Source organism: Pleuronectes platessa, chromosome 15 (assembly GCF_947347685.1).
Source record: "Pleuronectes platessa chromosome 15, fPlePla1.1, whole genome shotgun sequence".
NCBI classification, from domain to species: Eukaryota; Metazoa; Chordata; class Actinopteri; order Pleuronectiformes; family Pleuronectidae; genus Pleuronectes; species Pleuronectes platessa.
Genome location: NC_070640.1, coordinates 3,507,370 through 3,528,218, shown reverse-complemented (window position 1 = coordinate 3,528,218; position 20,849 = coordinate 3,507,370). Strand labels below are relative to the sequence as shown.

The following is a 20,849-nucleotide window of genomic DNA, read 5'->3' as shown; positions in this document are numbered from 1 at the left end:
CAACACAAAATAGTGCATCATTTGGAAGTGGGGGGAAATATTACATGGATTTCACAATTATTTACAAATAAAAATCTGAAAAGTGTTGAGTGCATATGTATTCACCCCCTTTACTGTGAAACCCCTAACAAAGATCTGGTGCGACCAATTGCATTAACAAGTCACATTTGCAAGTCACATAATTAGTAAATAGGGTCCACCTGTCTGCAATTTAATCTCAGTATAAATACACCTGTTCTGTGACGGACTCAGAGTTTGTTGGAGATCATTACTGAACAAACAGCATCATGAAGACCAAGGAGCTCACCAAACAGGTCAGGGATAAAGTTGTGGAGAAATATGAAGCAGGGTTAGGTTATAAAAAAATATCCAGAGCTTTGAACATCTCTCTGAGCACCATAAAATCCATCATAAGAAAATGGAAAGAATATGGCACAACCGCAAACCTACCAAGAGGAGGCCATCCACCCAAACTGAAGAGTCGGACAAGGAGAAAATTAATCAGAGAAGCAAACAGGAGGCCCATGGTTACTCTGGAGGAGTTGCAGAGATCCACAGCTGAGGTGGGAGAATCTGTCCACAGGACAACTATTAGTCGTCTACTCCACAAATCTGGCCTTTATGGAAGAGTGGCAAGAAGAAAGCCATTGTTGAAAGGGATCCATAAAAAATCCCGTTTGGAGTTTGCCAGAAGCCATGTGGGAGACACAGCAAACATGTGGAAGAAGGTGCTCTGGTCAGATGAGACCAAAATTGAACTTTTTGGCCTCAATGCAAAACGCTATGTGTGGCGAAAACCCAACACTGCCCATCACCCTGAGCACACCATCCCAACAGTGAAACATGGTGGTGGTAGCATCATGCTGTGGGGATGCTTCTCTTCAGCAGGTACAGGGAAACTGGTCAGAAAAGAGGGAAAGATGGATGGAGCCAAATACAGGGAAATCCTTGAAGAAAATCTGATGCAGTCTGCAAAAGACTTGAGACTGGGGCGGAGGTTCATCTTCCAGCAGGACAATGACCCTAAACATACAGCCAGAGCTACAAAGGAATGGTTTGGATTAAAGAATGTTAATGTCTTAAAATGGCCCAGTCAAAGCCCAGACCTCAATCCAATAGAGAATCTATGGAAAGACTTGAAGATTGCGGTTCACAGACGGTCTCCATCCAATCTGACTGAGCTTCATCTTTTTTGCCAAGAAGAATGGACAAACCTTTCCATCTCTAGATGTGCAAAGCTGGTAGAGACATACCCCAAAAGACTTGCAGCTGTAATTGCAGCGAAAGGGGGTTCTACCAAGTATTGACACAGGGGGGTGAATACTTATGCACCCAACAGATTTCAACTTTTTTGTTCTCATTATTGTTTGTGTCACAATAAAATTTATTTTGCACCTCCAAAGTACTATGCATGTTTTGTTGATCAAACGGGAAAAAGTTTATTTAAGTCTATTTGAATTCCAGTTAGTAACAGTACATAATGGGAAAAAGTCCAAGGGGGGTGAATACTTATGCAAGGCACTGTATATATGCAGTACTCCAGGCAGTAGTCGACCCGGCAGATGCCCCTGTTACCAGCAGTAAAAAAACACACATTTCCCTTTTACCCGCATCACAGGTTCACATTAGGGCAAAGCGACATAGCGGCTAACCTTCTCGCCACCGCCTCCGCTGCCACACTCTCCTTTGTCGTACCACCACTTGTTTTTCAATTTGTCCAACAGGCCTTGCTCATTGAGTTTTAACACTGCCAGGTTAACTGCACTTCTTGAAAACGATAAAACATATTTTGGTGAGAGGGGGGGGAGGTGAGTTTATGATGTCCAATTTGAAAGGGGAGAGGGAGGGGAGGGGGGAGGGAGAGGGGGGGGGGTAGCAGTAAGAGGGGGACAAGGGTGGAAATATGCATCAATGCTCTAAACGTACATCCCATCGCAGAACCCGAAACACTCGCTGAGCACAAATCTCTCCTTTCTGATGTCTGAGGAGCCCTGTGGTACTTTTCACTTTTAGTGGGCAATACATCAGCAAGTAATTCTACTTTTAACACTTGTATTGTCAATTTAAAAGCAGGTACTCAAGTAGAACATTTTACGTGGTACGTTAACAGTTACATGAGAACATATTTGTCAATTTATTTGTATTTTTACTTGTGAAAAAGTGAAACGTTTGAGTTCCATTGTTTAAAATTAATCCGGTTGCAACACTAGGTCTGAATTTCCCACGGGATTAATAGAGTATCCATCTATCTATCTATCTATCTATCCATCTATCTATCCATCTATCTATCTATCTATCTATCTAGCTGGAGACAGATTCAATCGCTGATCTCACAGGGTTTAAAAGTTGGCATTCAATTCCACTAGACAGACGATAAACTCAGCTTCAAAAACTCTGGGCTGAAAAACAGATTTAGCGAAAGTAATTGACGGGAGCGTATAATCAATTAGCACTAATCCATCGGAGGAGTGAAGATCTGAGGGGTTTCAAAATGAAAATCACGAACTGTTTTTTCAAAGATTATTTTTAATTGTTGCTTTAGACCCTTTAAAAACCCAGTGTCCACAAATATCAAAAGGAATTCTATTAAAATTAAAGGAACAGATGTTCATTGTCCCCAGAGGTTGATTCCTAAAGACGTCGGTGATCCTCTGAGTTTTAATGTCGTAGTCTTTACGTCTTTAGGTCTCAAATATCCATTAAAATCCAACAAACAAGCAGAGAACATCAGTCTGGGGCTGAACTGTTGGACCTTTGACTAATGGTCCCATAAACATTGATTCTCTTTAAACGCTCACAAGCCTGAAAGCTTGGGAACCGCTCCATATTACGCTGAGTTGATTTTAATGTGGCATTTTGATTTAATCCTACATAATATAGAATATGGAAGATATTCCACCCTAACAGGGATAAATTCATTAATTTAGCTCAAACACTCTTTGATTTAAAACATTAAATATTGGCTACGAGCATCGTTGGTCCCCACATCAGCCGGCGCCTTGAAAAGCCTCCAGGTAATTTGGACGTGTTCTACACATGTATACACGGAGAATGTACGTCAGCCAATTCAACGCTCACAGGATTTCGGGGCTTTAAGCTCTTCTGGAAAATCCTGACTGACTTTTTAGGAGATGTCTGTGAAGCTGTTTTTTAAAACACGTGTTTGGTGGGTTTACTTCCAGGCTGCTGATGTCTGACGATAGCAGAGCAGAAGAGAGAGATTTGCCTCTACGAGTGTTTTGGATCCTTTTTTCAATTTATTTGTGTCATTGTGAGAAATGAAAGAAACATAAAACAGTTAGAAATGGAGATGATGAGAAACACAAAGCAACACAGCTGAGATCTCAGGTGAAGCCGGTGATGTGTGTTTGAGGAGCCATGTGAAATAACAGCCCCGACCAACAGGGTGAAATCCTGACGAGTGACTGACAGAAGACGATAATCCCCCGAAAACCACAGAGGAGATCACCGTGGTCTGTCAGGGACTCGTCCTGGTCAGAGCAGAAGCTGAAAACTGGCACCGGCTCGGCTACGTGACGAACCAGCAGCCGCTCTGCTCGACCTCGGGTTGGAGAAGAGGAGTTTACAGAGAGACCAGGGTTTGATTCAGCTGCTGTGAGGAGTTGTCTTCTTTCCAACAGGGACGCTGGGAGTCACTCAGAACTCAGAGGAAGTCAGGACTTTGTGTTAAATGCAACCTTAGATCAGGATTTTGGGATTCATTTGAACGATTTTAAGCATTTTATGACAGCTTTAGAAAATCTTACACCACAAAAGATAATTAAAGAAACCAGAGATTTATCTATCATCTCAAATCCTCAATCCTTTCAGGTCCTTTAGCGTTATCTACTTTTGTGCTTTAGCAACAGACTTATTCTATTCTATAACTGTATTTTGAAATATTCTTATTGAGTTATTTTTATATATTTTGTATTGCATAGTGTATAGTTAAGTATAGTCCATGCATATCTTTATTTATACTCTTATTCTCTTTATACACTATAATCTTATTTCACTTTCTTTGTCTCTATATATTTCTATTTCTTCTTGACTGGAGCTACTGATTCTGATTAAATATGTGTTCTTAAATGAAATCATATATTATAAAGATGTTAAATCCAAAGAACGTTAGGTCCCCTTCTATAATCGTGTAGCCGAGATGTGGTAAAGTTTGCTAGTTTGAATTTAAGGGGGATGTTAAAGTGTGACTAGTTTTAATTGATTTGTTTAGCTAACATTTTTTGTGAAGCTACATCCCTGTGCCACTAGGGGATGCTGCTGAGCACTTCCAGCGTCCTTGCTCTCCGGGAACAAATTTACGGAGGATAGCAAAATGTAATATTTGGCTTTTGTTTCCAATAAACTGTGATTACATGTGAACAAGGAAAGCAATGTTCTACTGTAATCTGAGCACAGGAACTGTTCATGGAGCAACAACGTTCTGGCTCCTCCGCAGAAAGAAATGAAAGTTCAAGCAATCATGTAGCTGCTGGTTCACACACATACACACACACACACACACACACACACACACACACAAACACACACACACGCACACACACAGTGTACTTTTGCCTTCAGTATATCTATCAGTTCCCTTCAGTGAGACCTTGCCGGCGGCTTTGATCGATGAGCGTGCGGATTGAAAGTGCAACTCCCCACAGTAATGACACTGTATTCTGTGGCAGGTCTGTAAATTCCTCTACGTTCAGGCGGCGCTGACAGAGTCTGGCAGCGTCACCCAGGGCCGAGCATTCACATGGCTCCCAAAACACCATGTCGGTCACTTAGTGGAGAAGAAGGAACCGGTCAGCTGTGAAGGAAAGCTGCAGAAGCATTAAGCGCAATATCACAAACTAATTCAATCTGTACATTAAATAATAACAAAAAAAAAAAAAAAATATGCAGATTATCTTAAATCTTAAATGAGGCATTTCCAGTGAAGTTAACCAGAGCGATAAGCATGCCATTCCAACATGTCTGCCCAAACAAGCAAGCACAAGCACACCGAGTTACCTGGTGTGGAGAGCTGTGAAGAAAAGACAAATTAAATAAAACAACACCACTGCATCATCACAGCGACCCCCCCCCCCCCCCAACCCCCACCCCCATCACCACCACAACATGCAGGCAACAAACACAGATGTGAAAAAGCCAAAAACATCTGCCCTGAAAACAAAAAGCAAGCCCCCCCCCCACCGAGCAGAAGACAGATAGAAAGATAAACACAGGAAAGGCGGCACACCAGGGCAGGTGGAATACCATAACAACACGTAGCACATATTGTTACACTATTCCACCCACCTTAACTGTGAACCCTTGGGTGTAGCCACGCCGTAGCCTTTGGAGTCCAGGTTGCCTCCGACTTTCATGGTGTCGCAGGGCTTGCGCTGCTCCGTGTACTCGTTCATCGTGGACTCCAGGAGGAAGGCGTATTTCCCTTTGGACTTGCGGACCTTCGCCACACCCTCCCCCGTGGTCTTGGTGAAGACGGTGGGCTCGGCCGACTTCATGTAGCCCCACATCTTCTCGTAGACGGCGATCTTTGACCGCTGGAGGGTTTTTTTGGAGGGAGGTTCAGAGGAAGACGTGGTGGGAGAGATGAAAGAAAAACATCCAACAGCAGGCGGAGAAAACACAGAGCGTCAGTTCACAGGTTCAATGTTACACCATCGAACCAAAGCCAAAAACCATTAAGCTGTTTCTACAACAACAAGGAACAACAACAATGATGATCCAAATAATAATTATAATTATTGTTATATATCCTTGAAGACCAGATAAATGTCCTCATGTGTGTTCAGACATTTCCTCAGGGTCGTGAATGATGTGAGTCCTGCATGTCTGCCCCCTACCTGTCAGAGATTGACCCAATAACCTCCGTGTCACCGACTCACCCTGAAGAACTCCTTGGTCGAGCCCGAGTCCAAAGTCCCGTAGGCGATGTCGGTCTGCTTGGCCAGATCCTCGGCGCTCTCGATGGGCGACACCATCCTCTCCACGGTGAGGAAGGCAGCCAGGTTAGCCGTGTAGGACGAGATGATGATGAGGGTGAAGAACCACCACACCCCCCCTACGATTCGTCCAGACAACGATCTTGGAGGGAGAAGAAGAAGAAGAAGAAGAAGAGGAAGTGGAGGGCGGGGAAGTGGAGGAAAGAGGAGGAATATCGTGGAGGAAGGAGGGAAGTAAAGGTCAAATTATAGGAGAGGAGAGGTGAGATAAAGAAAGAGAGAAAACAGTCAGTTACTGATTTATAACAAAGTGATAAATCAGACACTTGGAATGGAAATGATTGAGTAAAGCATGAGGAGACCAGCCGTCACTGTGGACACCAACAGAAATACACATCTCCCACCACAAGGGGGAGCTCTGACAACACTCAACCCTCCCACCGCTGTATTTACCCTTCATTAGTGCAGATTGCCTCATAAAAAACAACCCCCCCCCACACACGTGTTGTCCACCTACACTAAAGACAGAGCACACTACCGTCGTCCATCTGTCCCAAACCCCTCTCCCTGTTCATACGGGGGGGGGTAGGAAGAGCTGCAGGGCCCCGGCCGGCGAAGCGAGGGCCCTGTTCTCTGCTTGTTTGTTCGCTCGGGGGAGACAGAGAGCTCGGAAGGTCGTGAGGAGAATCTTAAGCCATAAATGCTGCATTGAGGAGAACAAACAAGATCTCCCCTCGGTGCGAGTCGAACAGCGGAGGAGACAAAACCCTCAGGCCTCCCTGTCAGATAGAGGGACGGCCAGAGCGCTGCATGGTGGATGAGCGGAGGGGAGGGGAGAGAGAGAGAGAGAGAGAGGCGTCTGCCAACAGTCAGTGTTTCCCTGGCTGGTCTTATTGCAATCTGGCCACATCCCATTGGGACGTTGTTCATCGTGTCCTGTCATGTTCAACAATCCTTTTTCTCCACACACGTTAAAGCAACACTAGGACGTTTTTTATACCTTAAAATAACGGCTTCAAAATCATTTTGATGAAGCACAAACTCAAAATTGGGAGACCTGTCATTGCCACAGCGCCCCCTGGACACCTGGAGCTGCACAATGTAACTCTGGTGTGACGACCTGGTTCACGGTGTACAACCAGAACCGAAGCCAGCAGTTACTGTAGCTGTAAGAGTGTGGACGTCACGGCAGAGCTAACGAAGAGGAGGGCGAGGAGGAAGAAAAGAAAGTGACAGAGTATTATATATTATATTTCAAGAAAAGGGTTTAGCACAGACCTGGCAAGTTGTCGATAACGGCCTCGTCTACTTGCTTGTTAGTTTGTATGATACCACTGTTCTTCTCTGGGTTGATCGCAGTGAATGTGAAAAGATGGTGACGTACATTATATCTGTGCCTGAGTTCAGGGGCTGCGTCCTTCAGAGGACACGGACTTTCAAGGCCAAACAGAAATGAGGCTTTGAGTTTGTAATAAGGAGCCAAGTCAAGCTATAGCCAAACAATTCAACATGACTTGTTATCAGGGTATTCAGGCTCCACTCGTATTTACCCCAGTGAAATAACCCGTCGGTAGGAGGAGCCAGAGATCGGATACGAGTGAATCCTGCATTGTGTCGCTTTAAATTAAATTTTGCACGTGAAAAGAACCTTTATTATCGGCACCTCTGCAGAACACGTTGTAGAAACATTTGAGCTGCTTTACTTTACATTTATTTTACATTCCAGCGAATCACAGAGTTCTGCCGACGCTGCTCTTTACGCACAATCGTCACTTTAACCAAAGAATCGCTGAGGAAACCTTTGTTTTCTCCGTCAGTGCTGATGAAAATGCCTTTAGCGGCTGAGGCAACTTCCTCTATAGAAAGAGCTGCAGTAGTGCACACACACACACACACACACACACACACACACACACACACACACACACACACACACACACTCTGAGAGCAAGCGATGCCCATGAAATAGACTTTCTTGACGTATTAGCTCAGGATTTGAATACAAATGACTTCTCTCTCTTTCTCTCCGCTCACTCTATCCTTTCTCCTTCTCCTCTGCGTCTTTTCAGCACAAAGACTTTAACAGTGAATTAATGGCGGTATAGAGGGTTGGGGGGAGGGGGGGGGGGGTGATAAGACGCCTGGGGACGGGTCCTATCCTCTCCCTCCTCTTCCTACCTGCCCAAATCCCCTCATTCTCTCTATCTGAGCGTCTCCATCTTTTCTCTTTTTCTCTGCAGCGGCAGCAGCAGCAGCAGGGGATTGTGGGAGTTCAGTAATGGGACCAGAGGAGTGTCTCTGGTCTGTCGTCCCTCTAACCCTCTGAACTGTGTGTTTCCTGGCTTGATAGCACTGAGTCTGATCCACAGTGACACACTGCTGTGTCTTGATGGGCCTGCAGTAAACAGAGAGGGTGGGGGGAGGTGTGTGTGTGTGTGTGTGTGTGACGTCAGTGTCGTCGGCGTGTTCTTCTTTCTCTATTAACCTTGAATTGATGATGGTAATACACTATGCTAATGGACTCCTGAACATATATTATCTCAATGGAGGGTCGAGGCGCAGCTGGAGCGATCGTTAAACGTTTCCATCGTCCGCTAAGAGGAAGTGTGATGTCATTTATCTGAGATTTATTTTTTCCTTATTAATCGTTGAGTATTTCATTGATCTCAGGGACTAAATCGTGTCTGTTGACTCTTTTTAAAGCGGTTGATTTGTGGCGTCACCTGTTCGTCTGCAGGAAATCTTCATGGTACGTTGTGTTGTTTTGACTTATTGTCATATTTTAGTCTTTTATTAAGCGTTTCCCTCATTAAAACTTGTTTGTGTAATGACTTACAGACCAGAATACATTTCAAAAAGTTCCAGCCTCCCTGATCTTGAGCTCGGCTCAGTACTTAATACTCAGTGTGAGTATTTACAGCAGCAGGACAGTGTACGTGGCTTTTAATTAAAATAAAGTATAGCTTGATGTGTTTTTAATGGATTTCTGATAAAATATAGGTTGATGGTACAGATAAATAAGCTCAATTAACTGACTAAATTTACATAAATGTGTTTGATATAAACACAATGAAGACAACATGTAAACATCTGATGGTTAAGAGAAGTGTTGAATCTATTTTAGTAATAATCCAGATGTGCTTTAAGGAGTGAGGCCATTATCAATGTTTGTTACACAATATAACTCAGAAAATAGAAAAACAAAATCGAAAAATGCTGGAGTGCAGTTAGAGATGTTGTGCAACACAAGGGGGGGGGGGGGGGGGGGGGGTGTACGTGACTGTAATGATGCATGAGCTCAGTTTTCCCTCAAGTGGAGAGAAGAAAACCAGTCGGGGGGGAAAAGTATTTGTAAGAAATAAAAATTGAGACGAGACAGAAATTGGCTCCAGTGTTTTTTGGGGGAATGTGATTCTTCAGTCCAGCAAACCTCAGGGTGTGAGAATGTTTTAAAAAAAGAAGAAGAATAATTTCAGTAATAACACAGCGATTAGTCAGCACTTTCCCTCCTTATGGCTGATTTGACTAATTTAAATTAATTTGTGTGAATTAAACGGGACAGGAGAGATGTAATGTAGCCGGCGTGGTGAGCGTGTTGGCGAGGTGGCTTTTCTTATCGGCAGCAATTAGGAAAATGAACCTTGATGAATGTAAAAGAACAAAACTGAGAACTGCAACGTTATTGTTCGGCAGGTTTCCACACATTTTAAATTATAAATATGACCGATATTCATCTATGTATGATAAAATAAATCTAATTTTAGACCATAATACATGAACCGCAAAGTTCTTTAATCCACAACTGAAATATAAATGTGTAGTTTATCAATTTAATCTATTAATTTACCTTAAAATTCAAAAAGCTTTTGTTTTAAATGGACATCGAGACTTTAAAGAAGGTAGTCTTCTATCCTGATGCTTCAATGAAGTGATGGAACCAGCAGTATATGAAGTATTACAGTAGATTAACAGAACTGTACGGAGGAGATTCTGTCACAAGGTGGACTCGTGTTTACCTTCTCAATCGGAAGCCAACAGAATTTCAAAGAGAAAATAAGATGCAGGAGCTCAGAGGAAATTTCAAGGTCGAAGAAACAAAGATGAAAGCCGAATAAATCTCATCTCAGGATAAAAGATAATAAGGTTCACGTTACTGACCAGTCAGCGAATCAGCCGACACCACTGTGATGTGAGGCAACAAACTTTGAAGCTCAGAGTCCCTGATTCGCTCGTTTATTTCTTTTGATGTGTGTGTGTGTGGGGGGGGGGGAGAAATTAGAGATGATGCGGCAGAGTATGTGCATCTGCAGCTTTTTGTGGGACGGAGAGAAAAGAGAAGAAAGTGGAGGAGGGGACGAAGTGAAAGACGGAGATGGAGAGAGAGAGGGGCTGCGGGGGGGGGGGGGGGGGCATTCTGTCCTTGAGCTCAGTTTAAATAAATGAGGAGGAGCCCGTCAAGGTGACACCTGGGGCGACCACACTTTCTGACTTATTCATCGCTGAGAAGCTGTCACTCCAGATCCTGTCCTCACCTCAGAGGATGAAGGATTTAAAATCTGGATATTCACGTAAATCTTCAAATATGAAAACTGAAAAAGACAAGGTCGCTCGTAAAGGTCGAGTGAAAATCAGTGGCTGGGGCGGAAATACTGTTACTGCAGCAGCTCACATGGTAAATTCAGTGTAACGTCCCTTGAATTATTCCATTAATATATTCAGTGATATGTTTCTTCAACTAATTATTCCACGATTATTATTTTATTTCTCTCAATTTCTCATAAGCAACAGGGAGCTTCCTCTGCAGGATTTTCACATTAAAAGACTAGGAACGGGGGGGGGGGGGGGTTCTTTGAGCCTCTGGGAACTTTTAATGTGAAATATCTGTGCCTGTAATAACACTTAATGCTTGTGAAGAGATAAACCTGAACATCATCCATCAACTATCTATTATTATTCCATTATCCTCTCCCTGAGGATCCTGGAAATGCCTGGAGCCGATCCCAGCCCGACGCTTGGACAGAAGAGTGGAGGAGCAACAGGAAATGGACCGGCTGGCTCGGAGTCAAACCCGAGACCTGCAGTCAAAGACGTGTGAGCCCATGTGATAAGCAACCTATCGGCTATCGGGTGGAAAGATGAACTTCTCTGCAGTAAATTTATTTGTACGAGTTTATTTGTCTAATTTCTAGGTTTAAGACTCTTCACCTCTAAAAGTTTCTGAAATGAAACAGAGCACAAAGTAAAAGAAGGGTGATGTTTCTGATGGCAGCTCATCATTAGTTGGCTTCATGATATCAAAGCAGGAAACACAAACTCGCCACTTGACCTCTACACAGATGCAGCCGGCTCCTCGGGATTTGCGAGAAAAAGTGCGACGAATCGAGCGAGAGCGAGGAAGGACGAGCGGCGCTGACATCAGCAGAGCGGCAGCGTGTCGGCCGGATAACAAAGCTAATTGGCAGTGAATTAACAGAATAATGGGGATCTCACAGATAGAGCCGCTTGAAAGTCATTTCTCCTTTTCAAACACTGTCGGCCTAACTTCACCGACTTAAATGAAAATTTATGCTTCATCGGCAGCCATCAGGAAACGTGCCCTCAGCGTGCACGTGCTCCCGAGCCAATCAGGACTAATCAAGCCCATCGCGGCGCTGTCATTAGCTCGCCGGAGACGTGGCGGCTGTGACTCAGCGGATGGAGACGATGATAAGCCAATCGGAAGCGACAGGAAACAGCTGGTGAAGCCTCGAGTGACCTCACCTGAGGACGCCTGGTCGTGATGTTCGTACCCACGTCATGTGACTGGTGATGTGACGTCCGGCAGCCTCGGGGGGAAACGCCAGAATACCCCCCCCCCCCCCGTTCATGTGGGTTTTGTTGTCAATTAGGAAACACGATCATGTCACCGTTTCATTTATGCGCCCCTGTTTCCACCGAGATATTACCATGGGAGACCGGGATATTAATCACTGAATTAATTATTATGGGCTGCCTGGAGGAAGCAGAGGGAGGTATTAACCGAGAGCGCGCGAGAGAGAGAGAGAGAGAGAGAGAGAGAGAGAGAGAGAGAGAGAGAGAGATGTTCAGTGGTATTTTCAGATCCTCAGTCAGTGATGTGTCATGAGTGGAAAAAAAAAGAGGTCTACATGAAAAGTGGGAGAATTACATTTGTCTCAGAGGGTTGGACACAACTTCAAATATTGACTTAGTGCAGTTTGAAGTAAAAGAAGTGAGATCAGGACGCTGGGTGGATACAAAATATAGTTTAGGGTAACATCCATATAAAACGATCTCTGTCCACATGAGCACTTTGGCTCTGATGCAGTTTTACTCCCCGTAACACCTGGAATCACATGACCACTCATGTACATGTTGCCCTGTCAGGTTAAACTGGAGTGGACGCGCCCCCTCGAGCTCGGGGGGGGGCTCGGTGCTGATGGATCGGGAGCGGCCCATGGGATGAGCGGTGGCAGGTGGGATGCAGCGGGGACCACAGGCGCAGACACAGACGGTTGAAATGTGGACTTTTCACTCTGACGCCGACATTGTTGTGCGGCTCTACGGTCCTTATCTGAGGTACACAGGCGGGGAGGATGGTGATGGTGGCGGGGGGGGGGGGGGGGGGTCGGCACACATGTGAACAAAGCGAGTGTACTCCTTGAATGAGTGTGTGTCCTTAATCACAGTCACAGGGCCACTGGAGTCGCCTCTGTAGGTTTGCTTACGTGAGGCCGGGCTATAATTTCCAAGGCGCTCTAATGTGCCCCGGGATCCTCCATCTTGTGTGTTTCTCCTCTGGTGGGGGGGTGGGGGGGAGGGGGGGAGGAGAGGCTGAAAGATACAGGTCCGTGTTTTTTTGTTTTTCATCGTCTAAAAATCTTAACCAACTCTATTTTTCACTACAACATCCATATGGGCTTAAAGCAGATAAAAGAGACGACTTATATAAGAGACTTAAAAATAACTATAGGAGGCATTTGAACAGTTGCTTAAAATAACCCAAACAATCCATCAGCGGGAAGTTAAAGCTTCGACAAAGCCTTTCAAACAGCTGAGAGCGGCTTTAAAGACACGGAGACGCCATTACAGGCTTTAACACTCTATAGGTTGGAGGGGAAACACAGCAACACAGAAAAAAGCCACAGTTTCTCCGCCCTTCCACCAAAGTCCGTCTCCTTGACTCCACCCGGCCGAGGCCCCGGGGGACGCTTGGTTTGGTTTGGGTTCTCGTAATTTGGACGAAAGGGAAGAGAAGTCACAGACGATGTGGAAGCGACAGGACGACACCTTTTTTAAAGTGCGTTCTTAACGAATCACACGGGTTTTCTAATGTGGAGCAGACGGCCCCTTCACACAGAGCTGCAAGTCACTGATGTAACTGGGGCTCAAACTCACAAGACGTGAGGCGTACGAGGGGCGAAGCGGCGGCTGTCAGACACGGACACAAGCTAATTCCCTAACAAGCAGACAACACAGTGATTGAGGGTGAGGCTGTGAATTACAATATGGCCGGAGAACAGGGAGAGACAGACAAAAGAAATCAATACTCTCAGTAACACACACTTCCTCTTCCTCTCTCTCTCTCTCACACACAAACACGCACCACGTAGACGCACAACAGGTGTGAGGTACAGATGTACACACGACTCGAGCAGCAGACACTGTGGTGCGACACACGAGACACACTGACTGAACTGCCAAACCACAGTCCTCATGCAGCCATATAAAGCAGAATGTGCAGTATACTGTAGTATATTATATATATACTTATACTTTGAATATATATTACTTATACTAACACTATATCATCAGTGACAGAGAAACTACACACTAAGGAGTTTTTGATAGAGCCCGACCGATACACAGACTTTTATCAGCGTTTATGTTTGATGCTATGAAAACTTGTATTTTACAGAATAATCAATGCAGAGAATATGTATTCAAGTTCGATATATTTGGTTTTCTTTTTATTTGTTATTATTCATTGTGAAGTTTATGGTTAAATGATCAAACTATGATTACTTTCTTCAACATAAGGTTTGTATATATTGGAGATGTATCAGTATTTTCTCTCCAATATCGTGACCTGCCAGTCGGACTCTAGTTTACTAGTTTACTAGTTTCTAGCAACTTTTATTTTTGTTGTAAACATGCTTGTTTGCTTTGTTTTGAGATGGAACAAATCTAACTTCTTTGCTGTTTGCTGTTTAGCTTAGCTTAGCATAAAGAGTGGAAACAGAGGGAAAGTCACACCAGCCAATTCAACAAAACTCCTTCGAACAAATCTAAAGCCCAAAAAGTAAAATATCTCAACAACTATCAGCTGGATTGTTATGATATTTTTATTCAGACGATCATGTGTCTCAAATACTGAACAATAATGGTTTAGGTGATCCTCTAATTTTTCCTCCCCTTCTTATTTTCCTTCTGACCATGTAGGGATTAAATAAGTGAGATGCACTCTGTTAATTAATGAGCTTTAAAGGTGTTTAAAGGTTTTTTGTGACCCCTGGAAAGATTTACATCAAACTTCAGAAAGTTTGCAATCAAGCATATTTCTTAAAAGGTTGAACTATTTCTCCAAACACACAGCATTTTGATTTTACACTTTAGAGTCGTATAGAAGCAACACAACACTATATAATTAGAAATCTTACGTCATGCCAAAGCTTAACATATGAAGTTCTTACGTAATTAAAATACAATATATGAAGTTAAATGTAGTTATAAGATGATGTGAGTGAAAATGCATCTTATTCAGCAACAAAAACAATCACCATTATTGTCATTAAAATTCACAATGGTGAAGAACGAGAGGATTTCTCATGTATCTTCACAGTTTATAATGAAACCTGAAGCTTTAACGTGAATGTGAGATATGACTCCAGTTGAGGACACACTACAGGACTTAAGGAATACTTTAGATCTTGTATTGTACAGATCCACACACATGTTACAATGGAAGTAAAGAATCTGGGGCAGTGACAACTTAACAAAGTCAAGTTTTAAAATGATTAATTTCTCTCTTGTCACTGTCACAGGACGGGGCCCAGTCTCCTGCAGTGTCTCTTCTGTCGATAAAACTTAAATTAATGGCGGAGTTCTAAACTGGGTTGGCAGGCGAGGGACTGACCGTCTAGACGACCACGATCCAATCGGACGTGATGTGACATTGTGATTACAACTGTCCTGGAGGTCGTGTGATATGTCCCCAGCCCGAGGCCGGACGGAGCTGCAGTGAGACACTGGCTAACGTCTCTGACAGCGGAGGGAGCAGGGGGGGGGGGCTTACCTGGGGGAGATGTCACAGCCCTGCTGCATGAAGGCGCCCAGGGAGAACCAGAGCGAGTTGAAGATGCCGAACTCGTTGGGAGGCTGGTCGCTTGGCGGACCGTCAGTGCCCTCTTCGGGCTCCTCGGTGTGCCACTCGTACGGGCTGAAGCGGCTGACCAGGAAGAGCACCACGCTCACGCCGATATAGGCGAACACGATGCACATCCAGATCTCGTAGGCCAACGGGTCCAGGAAGGAGAACACCCCCGGTTTGGATTTCTGGGGTTTCTTGATCATGATTGAAATGCCCAGCGACATGAAGGGCTTGGAGAAATCGATCACCTCCTCCCGGACCAACGTTATAGTCAAAGGGGCCACAGCGATTTCCGCTTTCTGCAGATAAGAGTTTGGAAGAAGAGGAATTTGATTAGCCGTCGGAATGAGCCTCGCGAAGAGAGCCACAGCAAATCCAAATGATGACAGATAAACAAACGCAAATGATGGATCATCTCTCTGAGCTGTGCAGCAATCAAACATCACTTAGTCACAGATACAACGTCCCGAAGGCCAGCAGCTCGCCAGCCGCCAGAAAACACAACAACAACAACAACAACAATTACCCCCGTTTCTTCTTCCGCAGCTCGTGTCATATTTATCTGAATTTCTCCCTCGACTGAACAAATCTCTGAAGCTGAATTCATCCTCGGAGTGATCGAGTTAAGACAGAGGGAGAAATTGAAAAATAAATTCTGGGACCCTCTCTAAAGCTGAGAGGCTTAACTGGAACTCTGGAGGATAACAAAAGAACGTGTCGGAGAAATATGCTTACAGCACAGGAAGGGGGAAATGTGAGGCGGCCACCTCTGAGGTCTGCGGCTGTGGAAGGAAAGGAAAAATGCAAACTGGCTTTCTGGAAATCCACAAACCAGATTAGTGACTTAGCAACACTTGTGTGACCTCGCTCGCCTGCTTCGGGAGCAAAGGGCTTAATAACGGCGAGAATTTAAAGTTTCATTACGACCATCTGACACTTAAGGAGCGAGGAAAAGGAGAAAATGGGCGACGAGGGGGGGAGAAAGAAAATGAAAGAGATTTAAGTTCTTTCATCCTCAGCAAAATGCACTAAGATGACAGCTCGGGGGGCATTGAGTGTGCGCTGAAGAACATGGCAGGTTAAAGGGAGGCAGGGCTTTTGTGGCTTTTTCATGGGAGAGCCAGGAAGACGTGAATGGTCTCTGAGCGGGAAAGTGCTGACAGCCTCCGTGTCCTCAGACGTTCCCGTGCACGCTGAAGAGAAAAGCTTCCAGCCTCCAAACTGGCCCCGAACACAAACTCTACCGTGCACGACTGGACACACTCATGCACGGTTTTCATCCTCACACACAACTCGCACACACATCTGTCGCTGTGAGGACTTTCCACTGAACCGAGCATCTTTCAGTCCCTCTCTTCTTGTCCTTCCTCGGGTGTTTACCCTAAATCTCATTCTTATTCTTCATCTTTTGACTTTATAAGTTGTTTATATATATTTCTATATCCTGTGTTTTTTCCCTGGCTGTGTGACCTGCAGCGTGGGGGGGATCTGCTGTCACTTCTTGTGAAATAGGTAAAAGTAGCAGAGAACAGCTTCTTTGGTTCATGTGTGTTTGACCGACCTGGTCCCTCTTTACACCAAAGGGTCACCGTACCACTTGATCCGTCCTGACACGTCCCCGGACTGAGTCTCTGCTCGCCACCGTCCACTTCACAGGCGCTACCCATGAAGCTCGGCTCAGAGAAATGTCACTTTTTGTTCTATTTTTGTCTGCAAAGCTGTATATTTTAAATATATTGCTCGAGCTAGAACTATATGTTGTACTATGTTGAGCCATTTCCTGACCCAGAACATTTACTGAAGCTAAAATCCGACTTTTATTCGACATGAACCTTTTACTTTTCATGGTTTTCTATGTCTCACTTCTCAAATATGCTTCTTTTTTCACCCTGCTGCCGTCTTCGACCCTGAAATCCCCAAAATCAATCCAAACCACATTCTTGAATCCTGTTTGATTCCTCAGCAAGGTCGACCAGGAGGGAGCCGCCTCACCTCGAACCGAACCGCCACCTCAGAGATTCTCTAACAAGCTCCACGCCTCCGCTGCTCCTCTTTAACCCGACCGAGGAGCTTTGCTCTAATGCTGCACTAATTCCCTCCTTCCTGCTAGCATCGATACCACCAGAGACGGTTAGCCCGTTTACGCTTTCATTTCCGATGGGCTTAATTATCTACACAACAAACAACAACAACAACAACAACAACTCAGCGATGTTCAAACTGAAAATGAATTCAAACTCTGTAGATCGAGAAATGCTGTTTGTTCAGACACAGCAAAAATATTCTTCATGTTACATCACATGAAACATATTTGTATTCAGCATTATGTAATATTATAACTATATATAACTCATCATAACTGATCAAATAGGGGGAGAGGACGGGGAATGTATTTATTATAACTGTGAGAAAACCAGGATTTACACGTGATCCTAATTTAATAAGAAGTCACGTTTTTCTAATCTGTTTTTATTCGCGATTGATGCTAACTCAGCATTTCCTCCATGTTTATCTGTTGTCTAGAATAATTATAATTCATGAACAGTAATACGTGCATTTACAGAAGCACAACAATACTATAATTTTACTGTAATTTCCTACAGCTGTGAAGATATTTCACATTAAAAGCCTCACGGTGGCTGAAAAGAGCTGGGTCCAACCGGCTTTTAATTTGAAACTATCTACAGGAAGTTGAGTTTCTTCACCCAGTGATTTAGTTTAATTAATCACATTTTAAACTAATATAATTCTGACTTTAATGGGTTTTTAATATGGTCGTAAAGATAACAGGTGATTAATTTGTCTATTTAATGTATTGTACTTGGCTGTATGGACTCTCACAGAGTGCATGACCAAATTTGACTTTTATCACTAATTTATGGACATTTTAAACTTAAAAAAGTAATTTAAATGCATTTATTTAAAGACAGTATTGTAGTATTTTCTTTATATGTTCTCACCCCGTACACCAGCTCCCCGACCATCCCGTTCCAGATCTTCGTCTCCGGGTCCCTGGCGCCGTACTTCCCGTCCGGCACGATGGAGATCTTGTACTTGATGCCGATGTGCTTGGCGATCTCCGAGGCCAGGTCCACGCAGTATCCCTCGTACTGGTCGTTGCCCTCGTACATCTCCCAGTTCTTCTTGAGCATCACGTAGGGACCCTCCTACACAAGGGATCACAAGCAGTGAACCAGACCATCAGACAGACAGACGGACGGATGGAGACACACACAAGGACACGCAACAGAACGACAAACAGGAGCTGCAGCTCAACATGACCAATCAGGGTGGACATTAAAGGTAGCCTGTGAGGGGTTTGACCACCGGGAGCGCTGTGGAGCAATGCTCGTATTCAATCTGCATGCGTGCGGGCAATGTAATGTACATAAAAACATGATTATCAATATTTATTTATTCAACAATTAGCAGGAGTAATGTTTCCAGAAACATAGACATGGAACAGAAGAAGATAAATAACGAGCAGACATGAATGTTTTATCTTAACATTTTGTCTTTCGGAGATACACATGAATCATTTGGGAATTGTACAGATAATTTAAGAAATAAAAAACATTTTCAACATGATCATTTGTGCTGTCAAACTGTGACGTGAGGTGAAACGGTCATTTACAGAGTTTCATGATGGTTCCTGAAGTGTCATCCACAACAATAAATCCATCATTCAAACAATAACTTCATACTTGATAAATAATCCTGAAAACCTGAACAACAGAAGTTTAAAAAACGACAGGAATCAGATTTTTCCTTTCAATTCATGGCTCTAAATACAACATTACCCAGCAGCCTCAGCTACAATGGAGAAGTCAGTCAGAGGCTTGAATTAGAGACAAAGAACAAACTCCTCTGTTGGGTAATATTATAGTTATTCAATAAGACATTATTTAAACTTTATATGTCATTCAAACTTAACTTCTTCTATTGACTGACCCCTGGGTCTATTCAAACTCTACGTGCTGTAGCTTTAAATTTAACATCTCTAAACCGACTGGATCACAGCTGCTGGGAGATGCATTTGTTTCCTAAAGATGATTTTTGTATTGTACAACAAAACAAGATTAATGTGCATCCTGACGACACCAGTGCTGCATGTTCACAACACAGACTGGATCTCAGACAGAGAGAAGCCACCAGAGTTAATGTGGATGAACGATGCACAGGGAGGCAGAGGGAGAAGGAGGAGGAGGAGGAGGAGGAGGAGGAGGGAACGCATGACGAAGCAGAGGTGGAGGCAGACGTGAAGCTAAAGGGAAAATGAGAAATGAGCTGCAGTCAGAGCGAATGACTTAAAAACCTGAAAACGAGGCTGACTCAACTCGAGCAGTCACCGGAGACGACTGCATCACTCTGCACCGTAACCAGCGCCGCGTTATACATCATTAGATTTGCTTTTGCTCCGGGAGTGATCCAAATGTAAACCCCGTGTTGTTTCCCCCCCCGCTCACATTTCCAAACAAATGACTTTTGTCACGGAACGCAGCCGATTGCATATTGAGAACAGGAGCAATTTATTCTGGAGATGTGTTTGCTTGACTTTGCCCGGGGCCAGAGCGAGGTAAACCAAAGACTCTGCGGCAGGGGGAGAATGCAAATGCTCGGCTCAGCCTGCGGCACAATAAGATGTTGCTCTACGACATTATGATGGCACAGTTTAACAGGTTCATATCAAAACAAGACATCTGTTACCTGGAATTTAGATATTTCACCCCTGCTGTTGTAATTCTAACAGAATAAACGATTGAATTAATAAGAGAATAAATGAATGAGATAAGCTTATTACTGAGACAAACCCTTTAATCCCTGTGGAGTGTGATGATAGTATTCCTGTGTTATTGTTTCTTTATAATGGTATGAACCACATGAGTCTGAAATAAAGCTAAATATTAATTTAAAAAAAGCTTTACTGAATATGTCCTCTTGATTATTTGACTTGGGTTTTAATATTTCCTATAGTTTCCGAAAGACGACTAACTTTATTTAAATTTCAGAGATGCACTTAAGAACTTTATCATTTGGTGCCAAGTGTAAGGAAAGTAGAGACACTCTTATAAAAGGAAATTCACATTCTATATGCATAATGATAAATTGCCAGAGATGAATTTGTGGATCCAGATGAAACATATTTAGGAAAACAGATTTCTATGACTGTGTGAAATTTGGTGCAGCTTTGAATTTGAGGGGACTCTTTGGGTCTTGGCAGAGTTCTGCACTCTAATCATTGCTATTCTATTTATAGTGGTAATAATCATTCAGGGATGACGTACCTGTGAAATACAGCATCACTTTAATTAGTTTTTCACCGTGGGTCCGATTTGAAACTTTCCCCCCGGCTGATGTTGGAGTTTGTTTTGGACGTATATCAAACAGAAAGCAGCTTTAATCCATATGATTTACGACGGCACGGGGGGGGGGGGGGGGGGGGGAGCAGCCCGAGGAGCAGCAGAAGTGAAGTGGCAGAGATAAAGGACTCAGTCAGTGTTTCTGGCACGAGAAGAGAGCGGCACTTC

At 43.9% G+C, this 20,849-nt stretch overlaps 1 protein-coding gene across 2 annotated transcripts in view; it reads right to left on the bottom strand.

Annotated features, from left to right (window-relative positions):
* gria4b (glutamate receptor, ionotropic, AMPA 4b) overlaps nt 1-20,849 on the bottom strand; it is a 92,850-nt gene that overhangs the window by 4,313 nt on the left and 67,688 nt on the right. The window contains exons 10-14 of one of the 2 annotated variants that reach the window (XM_053442349.1): nt 18,282-18,488; nt 15,247-15,620; nt 5,898-6,096; nt 5,305-5,552; nt 1,653-1,767 (exon numbers count right to left, since the gene is read on the bottom strand). In XM_053442349.1, the coding sequence (XP_053298324.1) occupies nt 1,653-1,767; nt 5,305-5,552; nt 5,898-6,096; nt 15,247-15,620; nt 18,282-18,488 (1,143 nt within the window). The remainder of the gene's footprint in view (nt 1-1,652; nt 1,768-5,304; nt 5,553-5,897; nt 6,097-15,246; nt 15,621-18,281; nt 18,489-20,849) is intronic. The other variant, XM_053442350.1, reaches the window with a different exon arrangement.